Genomic DNA, 17,278 nt, shown 5'->3' with positions numbered 1-17,278 from the left:
AGTTGAGAGAGAGGGGGTGAGAGAGAGGGGATGGGGTGAGGGGGCGGTGAGAGAGGGGGTGTGAGAGAAAGAGAGGGGAGAGAGAGTGGGGTGAGAGAGAGAGGGTGAGAGAGGGGGTGAAAGAGGGGGTCAGATAGAGAGGGGTGAGAGAGAGGGGTGAGTAAGAGAGGGTGAGAGAGAGAGGGTGTGAGAGAGGGGGTGTGAGAGAGAGAGGGGAGAGAGAGTGGGGTGAGAGAGAGAGGGGTGAGAGAGATGGGGTGAGAGAGAGAGGGGTGAGAGAGGGATGAGGGGAGTGAGGGGGGGTGAGGGAGGGGAGTGAGAGGGAAGATGAGGGAGGGGTGTGAGGGAGGGTGAGGGGGTGGTGAAAGGGGGTGAGAGAGAGGGTGAGAGAAAGAGGGGGTGAGAGAGAGGGGTCAGATAGAGGAGGGTGAGAGAGAGCAGTGAGAGAGGGGGTGAAGGGGGGTGAGAGAGGGGGTCAGATAGGGGGTGAGAGAGAGGGGGTGAGTGAGAGTGGGTGAGAGAGAGGGGGTGAGAGAGGGATGAGGGGAGTGAGAGGGGGGTGAGGGAGGGGAGTGAAAGGGAAGATGAGTGAGGGGTGTGAGGGAGGGTGAGGGGGTGGTGAGAGGGGGTGAGAGAGAGGGTGAGAGAGGGGGGAGAGAGAGGGGGTGAGAGAGAGGGGTCAGATAGAGGGGGGTGAGAGAGCAGTGAGAGAGGGGGTGAGGGGGGTGAGAGAGAGAGGGGTTCAGATAGAGGGGGGTGAGAGAGGGGGTGAGTGAGAGAGAGTGGGTGAGAGAGAGGGGTGAGAGAGGGGGTGTGAGAGAGAGAGAGGGGAGAGAGTGGGGTGAGAGAGAGAGGGGAGAGAGTGGGGGTGAAAGAGGGGGTCAGATAGAGGGGGGTGAGAGAGGGGGTGAGTGAGAGAGGGTGAGAGAGAGAGGGTGAGAGAGAGGGGTGAGAGAGGGGTGAGTGTGAGAGAGAGAGAGAGGGGGAGAGAGAGGGAGTGAGAGAGAGAGGGGTGAGAGAGAGGGGTCAGATAGAGGGGGGTGAGAGAGAGCAGTGAGAGAGGGGGTGAGAGAGGGGGGTGAGAGAGAGAGAGGGGGTGAGAGAGATGGGGGATGGGGGTTGAGAGATGGAGAGAAGGGGTGAGGGGGAAGCGGGGTTTGGGGAGAGAGAGGAAGGAGTGGTGGTAAGAGTGCAGGGCAGAGTGGGGAGGTGTAAGGAGTGGGTGTGGGAAGGGGAGAGAGGAAGGAGTGAGGATGGGAGGGAGGGGGAGGGGAAGGGGGGTGAAAGATGGGTGTAGAGATGGGGAAGAGAGGGGGAGTGGGGAAGGAGGAGAGGTGGAGAGAGAAGGGGGTGAGGGAGACTTCTGTCTGTCTGTATCTTGTTTTACGGCGGTTGGCATCCAGCTTAATGGTGCATTACCGCCACCCTCTGCTCCAGAATGTGCACTAGACATACATTCTAAATCCCTTCACCCAATCTCACACACACACACACACACACACACACACACACACACACACATATATACAAACCTACACTTCACCCTCCCATCTTTGACCATCCTAGTATCCTATTCCTGTTTATTCGTCATATTCTATAAAAAACTCCTGTACCCCTTAAAAACACTAAAAATACCCGGACTTGTGCTCTCTCACCCATGCCCAGCATCCCTTTTAATGTGAATTCCTGCATCCCCAACTCCCTTAATTTATTTCTCATCATCTCTCTCTGTATCCCATACTTCCTGCAACACAAAACTACATGTTCTACTGACTCCTCTTCCTGACATTCCTCACACAATCCTGTCTGGTGTTTCCCTGTCATTTTCAATGTTTTGTTTAATGCACAATGCCCCAGCCTTAACCTAGTCCACACAATTTCCTCTCTTCTGTTTCCATTACCTACCCTAGTAACTGCAACACTCTTTTGTATTTGATATAAATGCCTCCCTTTCCCCTCCCTGTCCCATCTTTCTTGCCACATTCGGTTGACTTTTTCCCAGATTACACACTTAACCTCTGCTTTACTGATACTAATGTGCATTTCCACATTTTCTTTCTTTAACGCCCTCTTTGCCAACTCATCCACCCTCTCATTCCCCTTCACCCCTACATGTGCTGGAACCCATAGAAATTTTACCTGACCTCCCTGATTTGCAATTCTTGTCACTAACTGAAGGACTTCATAAAGTACATCTTGCCGACTGTTTGTGTGAAAAGACCTTAAACTTGCTAGAACTGAGGATGAATCTGAACATATCAATGCTTTGGCTTATCTGGCTTTCTGCACCCATTGCAACGCAACCAACACTGCCAGCATCTCCACTGTAAACACCCTTAACTTATTAGATGTTCTTCTGCTGATCCCAATTTCTTTTGCTGGTATTACCACCCCAAACCCTGTCACTCCTGTTTCAGGTTCCTTCGCACCATCCGTATAAATGTGAGTATAATCACTATACTTTTCCATTACATGACAGTTAAATGCATTTACCAAATCTGTTTCATATCTTTCTTTCCTTTTTACCTCTAACAAATGCCAGTCTATGTCAGGCCATACAAGCTTCCATGGAGCTACAACCGGATGAACTACTGAAGGACTTATCCTCAGATCAAATACTCCACATTCTTTCGCGATATCATTCCCTACCCAACTAAAGGTATCCCTCTGAAACCTCCCATTTTCCCAGCACTCCTGCAACACTCCTTTAGTAGGGTGAGAATCATTGTGCCCCTGCAAGTTAGCCCAGTAGTTTGCCATCAGTTGCATCCTTCTTAGTTCCAAAGGCATTATTCCCATTTCTACCTGTAGGGCTGACACTGGTGACGTTTTAAAAGCCCCACTGCACACTCTCAAGGCCTGAGCCTGAATCACATCCAGTTTCCTTATAAGAGACCTAGCTGCTGATCCATATGCTATATTTCCATAATCCAATACAGATCTCACTAAAGCCACATACATTCTCTTCAAAGCTGAACAACTTGCTCCCCATTCCCTACCAGTCAAACATCTCTTCACATTTATTACTTTTTTACATTTCTCCTCAACTTTCCTGATATGGTCTTCCCATGTTAATCGTGAATCAAATATAACTCCCAGAAATTTAAATGATGCAACCCTTTCTAATTCAACCCCATACATCCTTAACTTCTTCCCTACCTCAACCCTTTTCCTGGTAAAAAATACAGTTTGAGTTTTATCTACTGAAAATCTACATCCCCAATCATAACCCCACTCCACCACTTCATCAATTGCTTCTTGTAGTTTCCTGATTATATGGTCCATGTTCCTGCCTCTTTCCCACAAGGTCCCATCATCCGCAAACAGTGGCCTACCTATATCCACTGGTACCTTTGTGAAGACATCATTGATCATAATGATGAAAAGTAGCGGGCTAATCACACTACCTTGAGATGTGCCATTTTCCACTATGTACTGTTTTGATAATTCTGATCCAACCTGAACTTGAATTTTTCTACCAAACAAAAAATCTTTAATCCAATTAAAAACTCTCCCACCAACCCCCATCTTGTGCAGTTTAATTAATAATCCTTCCTTCCACATCATATCATAGGCTTTTTCAATGTCAAAGAACACTGCCACTACTGACTCTCTATTTGCCTGGGCCTTCCTTATTTCAGTCTCTAACATAATCACTGAGTCCAACAGTGAGACCTTTTCTGTCGTCACACTTTAAAGGGATCAGCCAGCTGGTCTCGCCCACTTTAAAGGGACGGGACCTGGGGGCGGGGCGATAGCGCTGACGTCAGAGGGCGACGGCGCGCTGAGGTCATACGCCAGCCGCCATGGCCGGGAGCGGGGAGCGATCGCCGCTGCTGCCCGGCGGAGGGTTGGAGGAGGGCGGCGGGGTCTCGGCCTCGGCCCCGGCCCCCGGTCCTGGCCTCCCCACCCCGCCCTTCGTGCATCTCTCGAAGCCGGCAGGTGAGGCGAGGCCGAAACTCGTGGTACGGGCCGAGGAGAGGAAAGGGGAGGGGGCGGATCACGTGAGCATCGGGACCTGGGGACGCTCGACTCTCCTTCCCCATTAGCCCCGCCTTTCCACCCCGTATGGACACGCCCACTATCTGCCCCTTCCCCATTAGACCCGCCCTCTTTCTCTTTGGCCCCGCCCACCACACGCACTTCCCTTTAGCCACGCCCCTCTCCAGCGACCCTGTCCCTTCTCTAACACAAAACACTCTGCAGATGCTGGGGTCAAAGCAACACTCACAACACGCTGGAGGAACTCAGCAGGTCGGGCAGCATCCGTGGAAACGATCAGTCAACGTTTCGGGCTGGAGCCCTTCATCGGGACTGTAGAGGGAAGGGGCAGAGGCCCTATAAAGAAGGTGGGGGGAGGGTGGGAAGGAGAAGGCTGGTAGGTTCCAGGTGAAAAACCAGTGAGGGGAAAGATAAAGGGGTGGGGGAGGGGAGGCAGGGAGGGGATAGGCAGGAAAGGTGAAGAAGGAATAGGGGAAAACACAACGGGTAGTAGAAGGAGGCGGAACCAAGAGGGAGGAGGTAGGCAGCTGGGGGAGGGGGCAGAGTGACATAGGGATAGGGGGAGGGAGGGGGAGGGAATTACTGGAAGTTGGAGAATTCTATGTTCATACCAAGGGGCTGGAGACTACCCAGACGGTATATGAGGTGTTGCTCCTCCAACCTGAGTTTAACCTCATCATGGCAGTAGAGGAGGCCATGTATGGACATGTCCAAATGGGAATGTTGAAGTGGGTGGCAACTGGGAGATCCTGTCTGTTGTGGCGGACAGAGCTGAGGTGCTCAATGAAGTGGTCCCCCAATCTGCGTCAGGTTTCACCGATGTAGAGGAGGCCGCACTGGGAGCACCGGATGCAATAGATGACCCCAACAGACTCACAAGTGAAGTGTTGCCTCACTTGGAAAGACTGTTTTGGGCCCTGAATGGTGGTGAGAGTGGAGGTGTAGGGACAGGTGTAGCACTTACAGGGATAAGCGCCTCCTTCCACTACCCATTGTGTTTTGCCCTATTCATTCTTCACCTTTCCTGCCTATCCCCTCCCTGCTTCCCCTCCCCCACTCCTTGATCTTTCCCCTTACTGGTTTTTCACCTGGAACCTACCAGCCTTCTCCTTCCCACCCTCCCCCCACCTTCTTTATAGGGCCTCTGCCCCCTCCCTCTACAGTCCTGATGAAGGGCTCCAGCCCGAAACATCGACCGATCTTTTCCATGCTGCCCGACCTGCTGAGTTCCTCCAGCGTGTTGTGAGTGTTGCTCTGTCCCTTCTCTGTTAGCCCCACCCAGGAGACCAATGGACTTGCCCCTTCCCCATTATCCCTGCCCATCCACTCTTTGACCCGCCTACTACCTGCCGTTTCCCTATTACCTCTGTCGCTTCCCCTTTACCCCCATTTTGTTTCATTCCTACAGATACAGCTGTGGGGCCGTCCTGTCCCGTGCAGCCCTGCCCCCCCCCCAACTTTATAAACCTGCTGTTTCCCTATGGTCACACCCACACACACTCTCTTGGCCCCCTGCTCTCCCATCACTGATTGGGGCCCAGAGAAGATGGGACAGGTGAGGTCTCCCCCCCCCCCATCACCTTCACTCTCCCTTCTCCGCCTTCATTGCTGTCCTTTCCCCACCCCTCCTTCCTCTTCACCACCTCGGTGTAATACCAGATGGAGATTGTCCCCCACCTTGCCAACGTACAGGGTTGTGGTGGGGCAGGACCATGGTTGACCAGGATCAGATGGAAGGGAGGGTAAACAGGCGGAGGTTCAATCTATTCACAGGTGATGTTAGGCGCTGCAGGAGGAGAGTAGGATGGGAGGATTGGCACTACTGATGCTAACACTGCCTGTACAGTGTGACTGACGTCTCCTGGCTGCTGTACGGAGACTGTAGTACAGTGTGACTGACATCCTCTCAGCCTGTGTTGTATGGAGGAGATGGTTGTGTAATACAACTAACATCCCCTCAGCCTGTACTGTACCGAGACTGTTGTGCAGTGTGACTGACATCCCCTCAGCCTGTACTGTACAGAGTCGGTGTACAGTGTAACTGACATCCCTCAGCCTGTACGGAGACTGTGTACAGTGTAACTGACATCCCCTCAGCCTGTACTGTACAGAGACTCTGTACAGTGTGACTGACATCCCCTCAGCCTGTACTGTACAGAGACTGTGTACAGTGTGATTGATGTCCCCTTAGCCTGTATTGTATGGAGACTGTTGTGCATTGTTACTGACATCCTCATAGCCTGTATTGTACGGAGGCTGTAGTACAATATAACTGACATTCCCTCAGCCTATACTGTACAGTCTGTGTACAGTGTGACTGATGTCCCCTTACCCTGTATTGTACGGAGACTCTGTACAGTGTGACTGACATCCCCTCGCCTGTACTGTATGGAGACTGTGTACAGTGTGACATCTACTCAGCCAGTACCATACAGTGACCGTTGTGCAGTGAGATTTACAGCCCCTTCCCCTGTACTGTATATAGCCCGTTCAAGTGCAGAGCCTGACAGTCCGTATGCCTGTATTATATGTAGGTTGTTATGCAGTGCGACTGTTGCCCCCTCTGCCTGTAGTGTATGCATTCTGTTCTTCTGTAGTGACTGCCATCATCCCCGTCGGTACTGTACGGGCCTGATGTGCAATCCCGCTGTCTGTACTGTAGGTAGCCTGTTGTAGTGTGACTGACACAGTGCCGTACGTAGCCCATTGTTGTGTGAACTGAAGACCTCCCCTCTCCCCTCAGCCCGTTGCGCGGTGCCATTGATGCCCGTCCTGTGTTCCTGTTGTTTGCCAGGTTTTGCGGAGTTCCCCGAGACACCGGCCACAGCCCCCACACTCCTGCCCAGCGAGGACCCCCCGCCGTACTCCCCGATGACCAGCCCTGAGAGTGGCAGCACCCCGATGATCAACTGCCGGGTCTGCCAGTCCCTCATCAACGTGGAGGGCAAGATGCAGCAGCACGTTGTCAAGTGTGGCGTCTGCAACGAAGCCACGGTGAGGGCTGTCGCCGAGGCACTTGGGGGGGGTGACTCGTTCTGTCGTGCACCCAAGTTCGTCTCCCCAGGCTCATCCTCCTCTTTCTTTCTCCCTCCTTCGCTCCCCTGCACAGCCCATAAAGAATGCCCCCGTGGGGAAGAAGTATGTCCGGTGTCCCTGCAACTGTCTTCTCATCTGCAAGGTCACCTCGCAGAGGATCGCTTGTCCCCGGCCGTACTGGTGAGAGCACCGTTAAAAGTACAGGTATCGGCCCGCGGTGCTGGGGGGCGTTTTATAGAGACAGACAGACAGACACTGGTCAGTGTGCAGATCTCCCCTGTGAGACACCGGCCAGTGTACGGATCTCCCCCGCGAGACACCAGCCAGTGTAGGGATCTCCCCTGAGAAAGAGGGAATGAGAGACCCTGGTCAGCGTACGGATCTCCCCCGCGAGACGCCGGCCAGTGTACGGATCTCCCCCGCGAGACGCCGGCCAATGTACGGATCTCCCCCGCGAGACACCGGCCAGTGTACGGATCTCCCCTGAGAGAGAGGGAATGAGAGACCCTGGTCAGTGTACGGATCTCCCCTGCGAGACGCCGGCCAGTGTACGGATCTCCCCCGCGAGACGCCGGCCAGTGTACGGATCTCCCCCGCGAGACGCCGGCCAGTGTACGGATCTCCCCCGCGAGACGCCGGCCAGTGTACGGATCTCCCCCGCGAGACACCGGCCAGTGTACGGATCTCCCCCGCGTGACACCAGCCAGTGTACGGATCTCCCCTGAGAGAGAGGGAATGAGAGACCCTGGTCAGTGTACGGATCTCCCCCGCGAGACGCCGGCCAGTGTACGGATCTCCCCCGCGAGATGCCGGCCAGTGTACGGATCTCCCCTGAGAGAGAGAGAATGAGAGACCCTGGTCAGTGTACGGATCTCCCCTGCAAGACGCCGGCCAGTGTATGGATCTCCCCCGCGAGACGCTGGCCAGTGTACGGATCTCCCCTGTGAGACGCCGGCCAGTGTACGGATCTCCCCTGAGAGAGAGGGAATGAGAGACCCTGGTCAGTGTAAGGATCTCCCCCGCGAGACGCTGGCCAGTGTACGGATCTCCCCCGCGAGAGAGAGGGGGAAGGGGAGATATCATTCAGTATACAGAGAGAGGGAGAGGCACTGAGATACACCATGTGTGGGGGAGTGGTGATGGACCATGGGGTTTGAGAGGATGGTGGTCTGATGGGCCCACCTGTCTGGGGTATACATTGCGCTGACTGCTCTCTGCTCTCCCCCCCAGTAAACGGATCATCAACCTGGGGCCTGTACGCGCAGGGCCCAGCAGTCCTGAGCCTGAGCCACAGCCTCCCGGGGTCCGAGTCATCTGTGGCCACTGCAAGCACACCTTCCTGGTAAGGGTGAGGCAGAGGATGTGAGGGGAAGGATGAGGAGGTGGACGTTTGGGTGAGGGTGAGGTGGGCGGGGGCGGGTAAAGGGCCATGTGAGGGGTGAGGGTGGGGATGTGAGGGGAGGGGTGAGGGAGGGGATGTGAGGGAGGGATTGTGAGGGGAAGGGTGAGGAGGAGGATGTGGAGGTGGAGGGCGACATGAGGGGTGAGGGACAGTCTCAGTCGTTCTCTCTGTGTTGCAGTGGAGGGAGTTCACGGACCGGACCCTCGCTCGCTGTCCACATTGTCGTCGTGTGTGAGTATGACGTCGATCCCTGTCTGCTGGACGCCAGGCCTCATGACTCCACCACCCCCTCCCCTTCTCCCCCACGGCAACTGCCAAACCCCCTTCCACTCCCCTCCCCTCTCCCCTCCCCTCTCCCCCATCCCTACTTGCTCGTACCGCTCCCCCTCCCAGTCCTTCACCTCTACTTTGCCCCCTTTCCCTCCCCTTTCTCTCGCAACTCCCCTCTCCTCCACCCACTACCCCGCCCTTGCCTTCCGAAGCCTTATTTCCATGCACCTCACGGTCACCTTTCCCCAACCCCACAACTCTCCACACCCACCCCCACTCCCCCAAATCCACCTGTTACTCCATGGCTGTCTGTCACCACCCCAAACAACTCTCTGCCCCCTGCCTACACCCCTCTGCTATATCCCCACTGTGAGAATTGGGGAGAGGGATTGATGGGCATTCTGGGAGGGCCAACACTGATGGGCGGAATGGCCTTTTCCACTTTCAGACCCACCGCCAGCTCCCAGTACAGCCGTCTGTCGTAACAGGGTTTTCTCCTTTGCTTCCTTTACATCGTGCACTGAGCTTTCCCGTCTCGTTTCCCAGATCTTCCATCGGGAGGAGGTATCCCCGCAAACGGTGCCTTTGGATCTTCAGCCTCGGACTCCTGTTGGCCATCGTATCGGCTGTAGTGGCAGTAAGTGTCCGCTTGGCAGTGGGTCAGACGCGTGGCCCGTTGAAATCTGATCAATTCTCAGGTATCACTCTATCCTTTCTCTCTGAGGTGTCTGATCAATACTCTGCCCTCTGACCCTGTCACCCGATCAATACCCTGCTCTTTGACCCTCTGACCTGATCAATACTCTGCCCTCTGACCCTGTCACCTGATCAATACTCTGCCTTCTGACCCTGTCACCCGATCAATACCCTGCTCTTTGACCCTCTGACCTGATCAATACTCTGCCCTCTGACCCTGTCACCCGATCAATACCCTGCTCTTTGACCCTCTCACCTGCTGATCAATACTCTGCCTTTTGACCCTGTCACGGGATCAATACCCTGCTCTTTGACCCTCTGACCTGATCAATACTCTGCCCTCTGACCCTGTCACCTGATCAATACTCTGCCTTCTGACCCTGTCACCCGATCAATACCCTGCTCTTTGACCCTCTGACCTGATCAATACTCTGCCCTCTGACCCTGTCACCCGATCAATACCCTGCTCTTTGACCCTCTCACCTGCTGATCAATACTCTGCCTTTTGACCCTGTCACGGGATCAATACCCTGCTCTTTGACCCTCTCACCTGCTGATCAATACTCTGCCCTCTGACCCTGTCACCCGATCAATACCCTGCTCTTTGACCCTCTCACCTGATCAATACTCTGCCCTCTGACCCTGTCACCCGATCAATACCCTGCTCTTTGACCCTCTGACCTGATCAATACTCTGCCCTCTGACCCTGTCACCTGATCAATACTCTGCCTTCTGACCCTGTCACCCAATCAATACCCTGCTCTTTGACCCTCTGACCTGATCAATACTCTGCCCTCTGACCCTGTCACCCGATCAATACCCTGCTCTTTGACCCTCTGACTTGATCAATACTCTGCCCTCTGACCCTGTCACCCGATCAATACCCTGCTCTTTGACCCTCTGACCTGATCAATACTCTGCCCTCTGACCCTGTCACCTGATCAATACCCTGCTCTTTGACCCTCTCACCTGCTGATCAATACTCTGCCCTCTGACCCTGTCACCCGATCAATACCCTGCTCTTTGACCCTCTGACTTGATCAATACTCTGCCCTCTGACCCTGTCACCCGATCAATACCCTGCTCTTTGACCCTCTGACCTGATCAATACTCTGCCCTCTGACCCTGTCACCTGATCAATATTCTGCCTTCTGACCCTGTCACCCGATCAATACCCTGCTCTTTGACCCTCTCACCTGCTGATCAATACTCTGCCTTCTGACCCTGTCACCCGATCAATACCCTGCTCTTTGACCCTCTCACCTGATCAATACTCTGCCCTCTGACACTGTCACCCGATCAATACCCTGCTCTTTGACCCTCTGACCTGATCAATACTCTGCCCTCTGACCCTGTCACCTGATCAATACTCTGCCCTCTGACCCTGTCACCCGATCAATACCCTGCTCTTTGACCCTCTGACCTGATCAATACTCTGCCCTCTGACCCTGTCACCTGATCAATACTCTGCCTTCTGACCCTGTCACCCGATCAATACCCTGCTCTTTGACCCTCTCACCTGCTGATCAATACTCTGCCCTCTGACCCTGTCACCCGATCAATACCCTGCTCTTTGACCCTCTGACCTGATCAATACTCTGCCCTCTGACCCTGTCACCCGATCAATACCCTGCTCTTTGACCCTCTCACCTGATCAATACTCTGCCCTCTGAGCCTGTCACCTGATCAATACTCTGCCTTCTGACCCTGTCACCCGATCAATACCCTGCTCTTTGACCCTCTCACCTGCTGATCAATACTCTGCCTTCTGACCCTGTCACCCGATCAATATCCTGCTCTTTGACCCTCTCACCTGCTGATCAATACTCTGCCCTCTGACCCTGTCACCCGATCAATACCCTGCTCTTTGACCCTCTCACCTGATCAATACTCTGCCCTCTGACCCTGTCACCCGATCAATACCCTGCTCTTTGACCCTCTGACCTGATCAATACTCTGCCCTCTGACCCTGTCACCTGATCAATACTCTGCCTTCTGACCCTGTCACCCGATCAATACCCTGCTCTTTGACCCTCTCACCTGCTGATCAATACTCTGCCTTCTGACCCTGTCACCCGATCAATACCCTGCTCTTTGACCCTCTGACCTGATCAATACTCTGCCCTCTGTCCCTGTCACCCGATCAATACCCTGCTCTTCGACCCTCTCACCTGATCAATACTCTGCCCTCTGACCCTGTCACCCGATCAATTCCCTGCTCTTTGACCCTCTGACCTGATCAATACTCTGCCCTCTGACCCTGTCACCTGATCAATACTCTGCCTTCTGACCCTGTCACCCGATCAATACCCTGCTCTTTGACCCTCTCACCTGCTGATCAATACTCTGCCCTCTGACCCTGTCACCCGATCAATACTCTCTTTGACCCTCTCACCTGCTGATCAATACTCTGCCCTCTGACCCTGTCACCTGATCAATACTCTGCCCTCTGACCCTGTCACCCGATCAATACCCTGCTGTTTGACCCTCTCACCTGCTGATCAGTACTCTGCCCTCTGACCCTGTCACCAGATCAATATCCTGCTCTTTGACCCTTTCACCTGCTGATCAGTACTCTGCCCTCTGACCCTGTCACCCGATCAATACTCTGCTCTTTGACCCTCTGACCTGATCAATCCTCTGCCCTCTGACTCTGTCACCCGATCAATACCCTGCTCTTTGACCCTCTCACCTGCTGATCAATACTCTGCCTTCTGACCCTGTCACCCGATCAATACCCTGCTCTTTGACCCTCTGACCTGATCAATACTCTGCCCTCTGTCCCTGTCACCCGATCAATACCCTGCTCTTCGACCCTCTCACCTGATCAATACTCTGCCCTCTGTCCCTGTCACCCGATCAATTCCCTGCTCTTTGACCCTCTGACCTGATCAATACTCTGCCCTCTGACCCTGTCACCTGATCAATACTCTGCCTTCTGACCCTGTCACCCGATCAATACCCTGCTCTTTGACCCTCTCACCTGCTGATCAATACTCTGCCCTCTGACCCTGTCACCCGATCAATACTCTCTTTGACCCTCTCACCTGCTGATCAATACTCTGCCCTCTGACCCTGTCACCTGATCAATACTCTGCCCTCTGACCCTGTCACCCGATCAATACCCTGCTGTTTGACCCTCTCACCTGCTGATCAGTACTCTGCCCTCTGACCCTGTCACCCGATCAATATCCTGCTCTTTGACCCTTTCACCTGCTGATCAGTACTCTGCCCTCTGACCCTGTCACCCGATCAATACTCTGCTCTTTGACCCTCTGACCTGATCAATCCTCTGCCCTCTGACTTGTCACCTTATCAATACTCTGCTCTTTGACTCTCTCACCCGCTGATCAATACTCTGCTCTCTGGCCCTGCTCATGACTGCACTGGAGTGGGGTCTGACCAGGATGTTGCCTGGTGTGGGGCTTCTGAGTTATCAGGAGGGGCCGAAGATGCCTTCCTCTGAGGAAGGTCTGTGATGGTTGAGGGGAAGGCCGATTGTTCCTGTGGGAACTGCTTGAATTTCACATCACATGCCAGTGATAATAAACCTAATTCCGATTCTGATGGTCCATCTATGGGAGAGTCAATGATAGGAAGCAGAAGGAGAAGGTGGGAGGTTGTTTCTCGGACTGTAACCACCCTCCCCCTGAGACCCCGTGACTAGCGGTGTTCCCCAAGGTTCGGGGCTGGGCCCATTGCTGTTTGTCATCTGTACGAGCAGGTACAAGGCAGGGTTAGTAAGTTTGTCATCTGTACGAGCAGGTACAAGGCAGGGTTAGTAAGTTTGTCATCTGTACAAGCAGGTACAAGGCAGGGTTAGTAAGTTTGTCATCTGTACGAGCAGGTACAAGGCAGGGTTAGTAAGTTTGCGGACGACACTATAATCGGTGCTGTCGTTGACAGTGAAGATGGTTATCAGGATTTACAGCGGGACGTTAATCGGCTGGGTCAGTGGGTCAGGGAATGGCAAATAGAATTTAATTTGGATAAGTACGAGGTGTTGCGCTTTGGGAAGACAAATGGGGCTGGACTTTCACAGTGAACAGCAGAGACCTGGGGAGCATCGCAGAGCAGAAGCACCCAGGGGTACAGGTACATGGTTCCCCGAAAGTGGAGTCACAAATAGACAGGTGCTGGCCTTCGTCAGTCAGGGCACTGAGAGCTGGAGTTGGGACATGCTGCGGTTATACAAGATGTTGCTGAACGTAAGAAATAGTGGGCAATCTGGCCTGTCAAACTTGTTCTGCCACTCAGTAAGATCATGGCTGATCTGACCATGTCCTGCCCTTCCCCCATAACCCTTAATCCCATACTATGCAAAAATCTATCCGATGTTTTCTTAAATATATTTACTGAGGTAACCTCCACCGCTTCATTGGGCAGAGAATTCTCTGAGAAAAGCAGTTCCTCCTGATCTCCATCTCTACTCCCTCGAATCTAGAGGCTATGTCTCCTAGCTCTAGTCTCACCTACCAGTGGAAACGACTTTCCTGCCTCTATCTTATCTATCCCTTCCATAATTTTTTCTGCTTCTGTGTTTGAGGCCGCACTTAGGAGTATTGTGTTCAGTTCTGGCCGCCCTGCCGTAGGAAAGATGCCATTAAGCTGGAAAGAGAGCGGAGGAGATTTACGAGGATGTTGCCGGGACTCGAGGGACAGAGTTGTGGAGAGGGGTTGAACAGACTGGGACTTCAGTCCTTGGAGTGTGGGAGACTGAGGGATGATCATCTGGAGGTATATAAAAACACGAGGGGCACAAATAGGGTACACGCCCACAGTCTTTTTCCCCAGGGTAGGGGAATCAAGAACCAGAGGACACAGGTTTAAGGTGAAAACAGGAAGATTTAATAGGAACCCGAGGGGTGGTCTGCATATGGAATGAGCTGCCAGAGGAAGTGGTACATTAACAACATTTAAGAGACAGTTGGACAGGTACGTGGATAAGAAAGGAGAGAGATGGGACAGAGTGGACAGGGAATCTTGGTTAGCATGGACCATTTGGGCCGAATGGCCTCTTTCCCTGCTGTGTGACCTGTGACATTCTGAATCTGCTCCGCAGGCGACGACATGGAGGAACGCCAGACACTACCACGGGATCTATGCTGCCTGGGCAGTGCCCATCACCCTGAGCGTCTGTTGCCTGGTACGGGCCTGCTACTGGGGCTGCATGAGGGTCAGTCACCCCATCCAGAACTTCTCCTGATCAGCGAAAGGGTCCCGGACCCTGGAATCATCGGGAAACTGCACATCCTAGATGGAGCCACTCAATGCACTGAGGAGCAAACTGACAGACTGAGGGACCACGCGGCGATTTTCCGAGGAGCCTGTGCCCAGTGACCCGTGCTACAGCTCAGTGTCCGGTCGCTGCCCCCCCCCCTCGCTCCCCGCCCTGTGTCTGGTGACCTGCACTACAGCCCAGTCTCTGGTCACTCCCTCTCTCCCTACCTTGTGTTCAGTGACCCGTGCTACAGCTCAGTGTCCGGTCGCTGCCCCCCCACCCCCGCTCCCCGCCCTGTGTCTGGTGACCTGCACTATAGCCCGGGATCCGGTCACCCTCTCTCCCCCTAACCTGTGTCTGGTGACCCATACTACAGCCCAGTTTCTGGTCACCCACCACCCCCCACTTCCCCCTGCCTTGTGTCCGGGGACCCACACTACAGCCCAGTGTCACTGGGACCCTGTCTCCCTCTCCCCCAGACCATTCATCGAGTTAGTGACCCCGGCCGGTGTAGAGTTTGGCCTGTCCTAGCCGGGGGCAGGTCCTGCAGATGGACCATGCTGTGTAGGTGGGAGCTCCGGGGTTTCTGAGCTCTGTCCTCGTGTGACTGGGTCTCCCACCCAACCCAGGACAAGGGAATGGGCTGGCACAGGCCTATCCGCTGTGCGCAGGGCTGTGGGATCAGTGTTTCCCATGGCGGATGTGGGCCTGTGTGGCTTCAGTCGTTGAAAGGCATCATGGGTAATTGGCGCTCCTTTAAGGGTGTCTGGTTCCTATTGGTTGATCAGTGTATCTCTGTCTCCCCATTGGTGGATCGATGTATCTCTGTTCCCCCTTTGGTAAATTTGTGTATTTCTGTGCCCCATTGGTGGATCAATCTATCTTGTCTCTCTTCCCCCCCCCCCACCATGGTGCATTGGTTTCTGTCTTCCCATTGGTGGATTGGTCTACCTCTGTCCCCCCTCCCCACCTCATTGGTGGATCAGTCTATCTCTGTCCTCCCCATTGGTGGATCAGTCTATCTGTCACCCCATTGGTGGATTAGTCTACCTCTGTTCTTCCCCCCACCAATTGGATTGTTTTCTCTAACTCCCCATTGGTGGATCGGTGTTCCCTTCCTCCCCCGTTCCTGTGGGTGAGGGGTTGGGTGGTGCACTCTGGTACTGGACTGAGCTGTGGCAGTGGGTTTGCACTCAGCTCCTTCGCTTGTCGGATCACACTAATCGCTATGCTTGCTGTATCATGCCTTCTATTTAACAGTGGAAATTAATTTTATGTTGATTTAACAATAAAGGGTAAATGATTTTAACCCTGGTTTGGAGCGCTGTTCCGTTTTACAGACAATACTGCATAGGGTCAGGCCCACGGTGTCTGTGCTGACCATGGTGCCAAAATAAACCAAGTCCCTTCTTCCTGCGTGTCTATAACGCCTCTATCGTATCTGCCTCCACCATCACCCTCTTTTGAACTTACCCCTTTCACCTGAAACCACTGCCCTCCTGTTTTTCACATTTACACCCTGGGGGGAGAAAAGCTGCCTGTTGCAGATCACCCCTCATAGCAGTCAGCAAAACAGGTCAGTCAGTCTGTGCCGAGCTTCTGTTCCATCCTGGGCTTCAGGTCACCTGTTCCTCCTAGGTTATTCCTGCTGTCGAATTAGTTGTAGGAGATCTGGCTGGAAAAGTGTGAAGTGATTCACTTTGGGAGGTCAAACTCAAAGACAGAATACAGGATTTTAAGAAACAGGATTTTTAGCAGTGTGGAGGAAAAGAGCAATCTTTGGCTTCACGTCCAAAGATCTCTCAAAGTTGCAGCGCAAGTTGATAGTGTTGTTAAGAAGACATACGGTGTGTTGGCCTTCATTAGTTGAGGGACTAAGAGCCGCACTACATACAGCCCAGTCTCTGGTCACCCCCCCCCCCCCGCCTCGCCCTGTGTCCAGGGACTCACAATACAGCCCAGTGTCACTGGGACCCTGTCTCCCTCTCCCCCAGACCATTCACTGAGGTGGTGACCTTGGCCATTGTAGGGTTTGGCCTGTCCTAGCCTGGGGCAGGTCCTGCAGACGGACCGTGCTGTGTAGGTGGGAGCTCTGTCCTTGTGTGTGACTGGGTCTCTCACCCAACCCAGGACAAGGGAATGGAGTTCAAGAGGTAATGTCACAACTTTACAAAACCCTGGTTAGATCACACCTGGGAGTATTGTATTCAGTTCCGGATGCCTCGTTATAGGAAAGATATAGAAACATAGAAAATAGGTGCAGGAGTAGGCCATTCGGCCCTTCGAGCCTGCACCGCCATTTATTGTCATGGCTGATCATCCAACTCAGAACCCAGCCTTCCCTCCATACCCCCTGACCCCTGTAGCCACAAGGGCCATATCTAACTCCCTCTTAAACATAGCCAATGAACTGGCCTCAACAGTATGGAAGCTACAAAGAGGAGGCAGAAGAGATTTACCAGGATGCTGTCTGGATTAAAGAAGATGGCACGAGAGCGTAGTGGTTAGCACCACGCTCTACAGTACAGGCATCCTGGGTTCAATTCCTGATGCTGCCTGTAAGCAGTTTGTATGTTCTCCCTGTGACCGTGTGGGTTTTCTCCCAAAGCCCAAAGACAAATCAGTTGGCAGGTTAATTGGTTACCGTAAAT

General features: G+C 53.6%; 1 protein-coding gene across 1 annotated transcript; it reads left to right on the top strand.

Moving 5' to 3' along the window:
- Positions 1-3,784: 3,784 nt before the first annotated feature.
- pip4p1a (phosphatidylinositol-4,5-bisphosphate 4-phosphatase 1a) lies at positions 3,785-15,936 on the top strand. Its single transcript, XM_063060047.1, has 7 exons — positions 3,785-3,942; positions 6,797-6,996; positions 7,112-7,218; positions 8,269-8,380; positions 8,619-8,671; positions 9,257-9,347; positions 14,469-15,936. Exons 1-7 carry the CDS (start codon positions 3,807-3,809, stop codon positions 14,610-14,612), a joined length of 843 nt encoding a protein of 280 aa, XP_062916117.1. The 5' UTR covers positions 3,785-3,806; the 3' UTR covers positions 14,613-15,936.
- Positions 15,937-17,278: the final 1,342 nt, after the last annotated feature.

Source organism: Mobula hypostoma, chromosome 10 (genome assembly GCF_963921235.1).
Source record: "Mobula hypostoma chromosome 10, sMobHyp1.1, whole genome shotgun sequence".
Classification (NCBI taxonomy): Eukaryota; Metazoa; Chordata; class Chondrichthyes; order Myliobatiformes; family Myliobatidae; genus Mobula; species Mobula hypostoma.
This window is presented reverse-complemented; position numbering and strand designations above follow the sequence as displayed.

Excerpts from the sequence above, each read along its gene's own strand:
- pip4p1a (XM_063060047.1), top strand. The coding sequence starts at position 3,807 with ATGGCCGGGAGCGGGGAGCGATCGCCGCTGCTGCCCGGCGGAGGGTTG. Across the intron at positions 6,997-7,111 it reads GCGTCTGCAACGAAGCCACG|CCCATAAAGAATGCCCCCGT; the intron begins GTGAGGGCTGTC and ends TCCCCTGCACAG. Across the intron at positions 8,672-9,256 it reads TGTCCACATTGTCGTCGTGT|ATCTTCCATCGGGAGGAGGT; the intron begins GTGAGTATGACG and ends CTCGTTTCCCAG.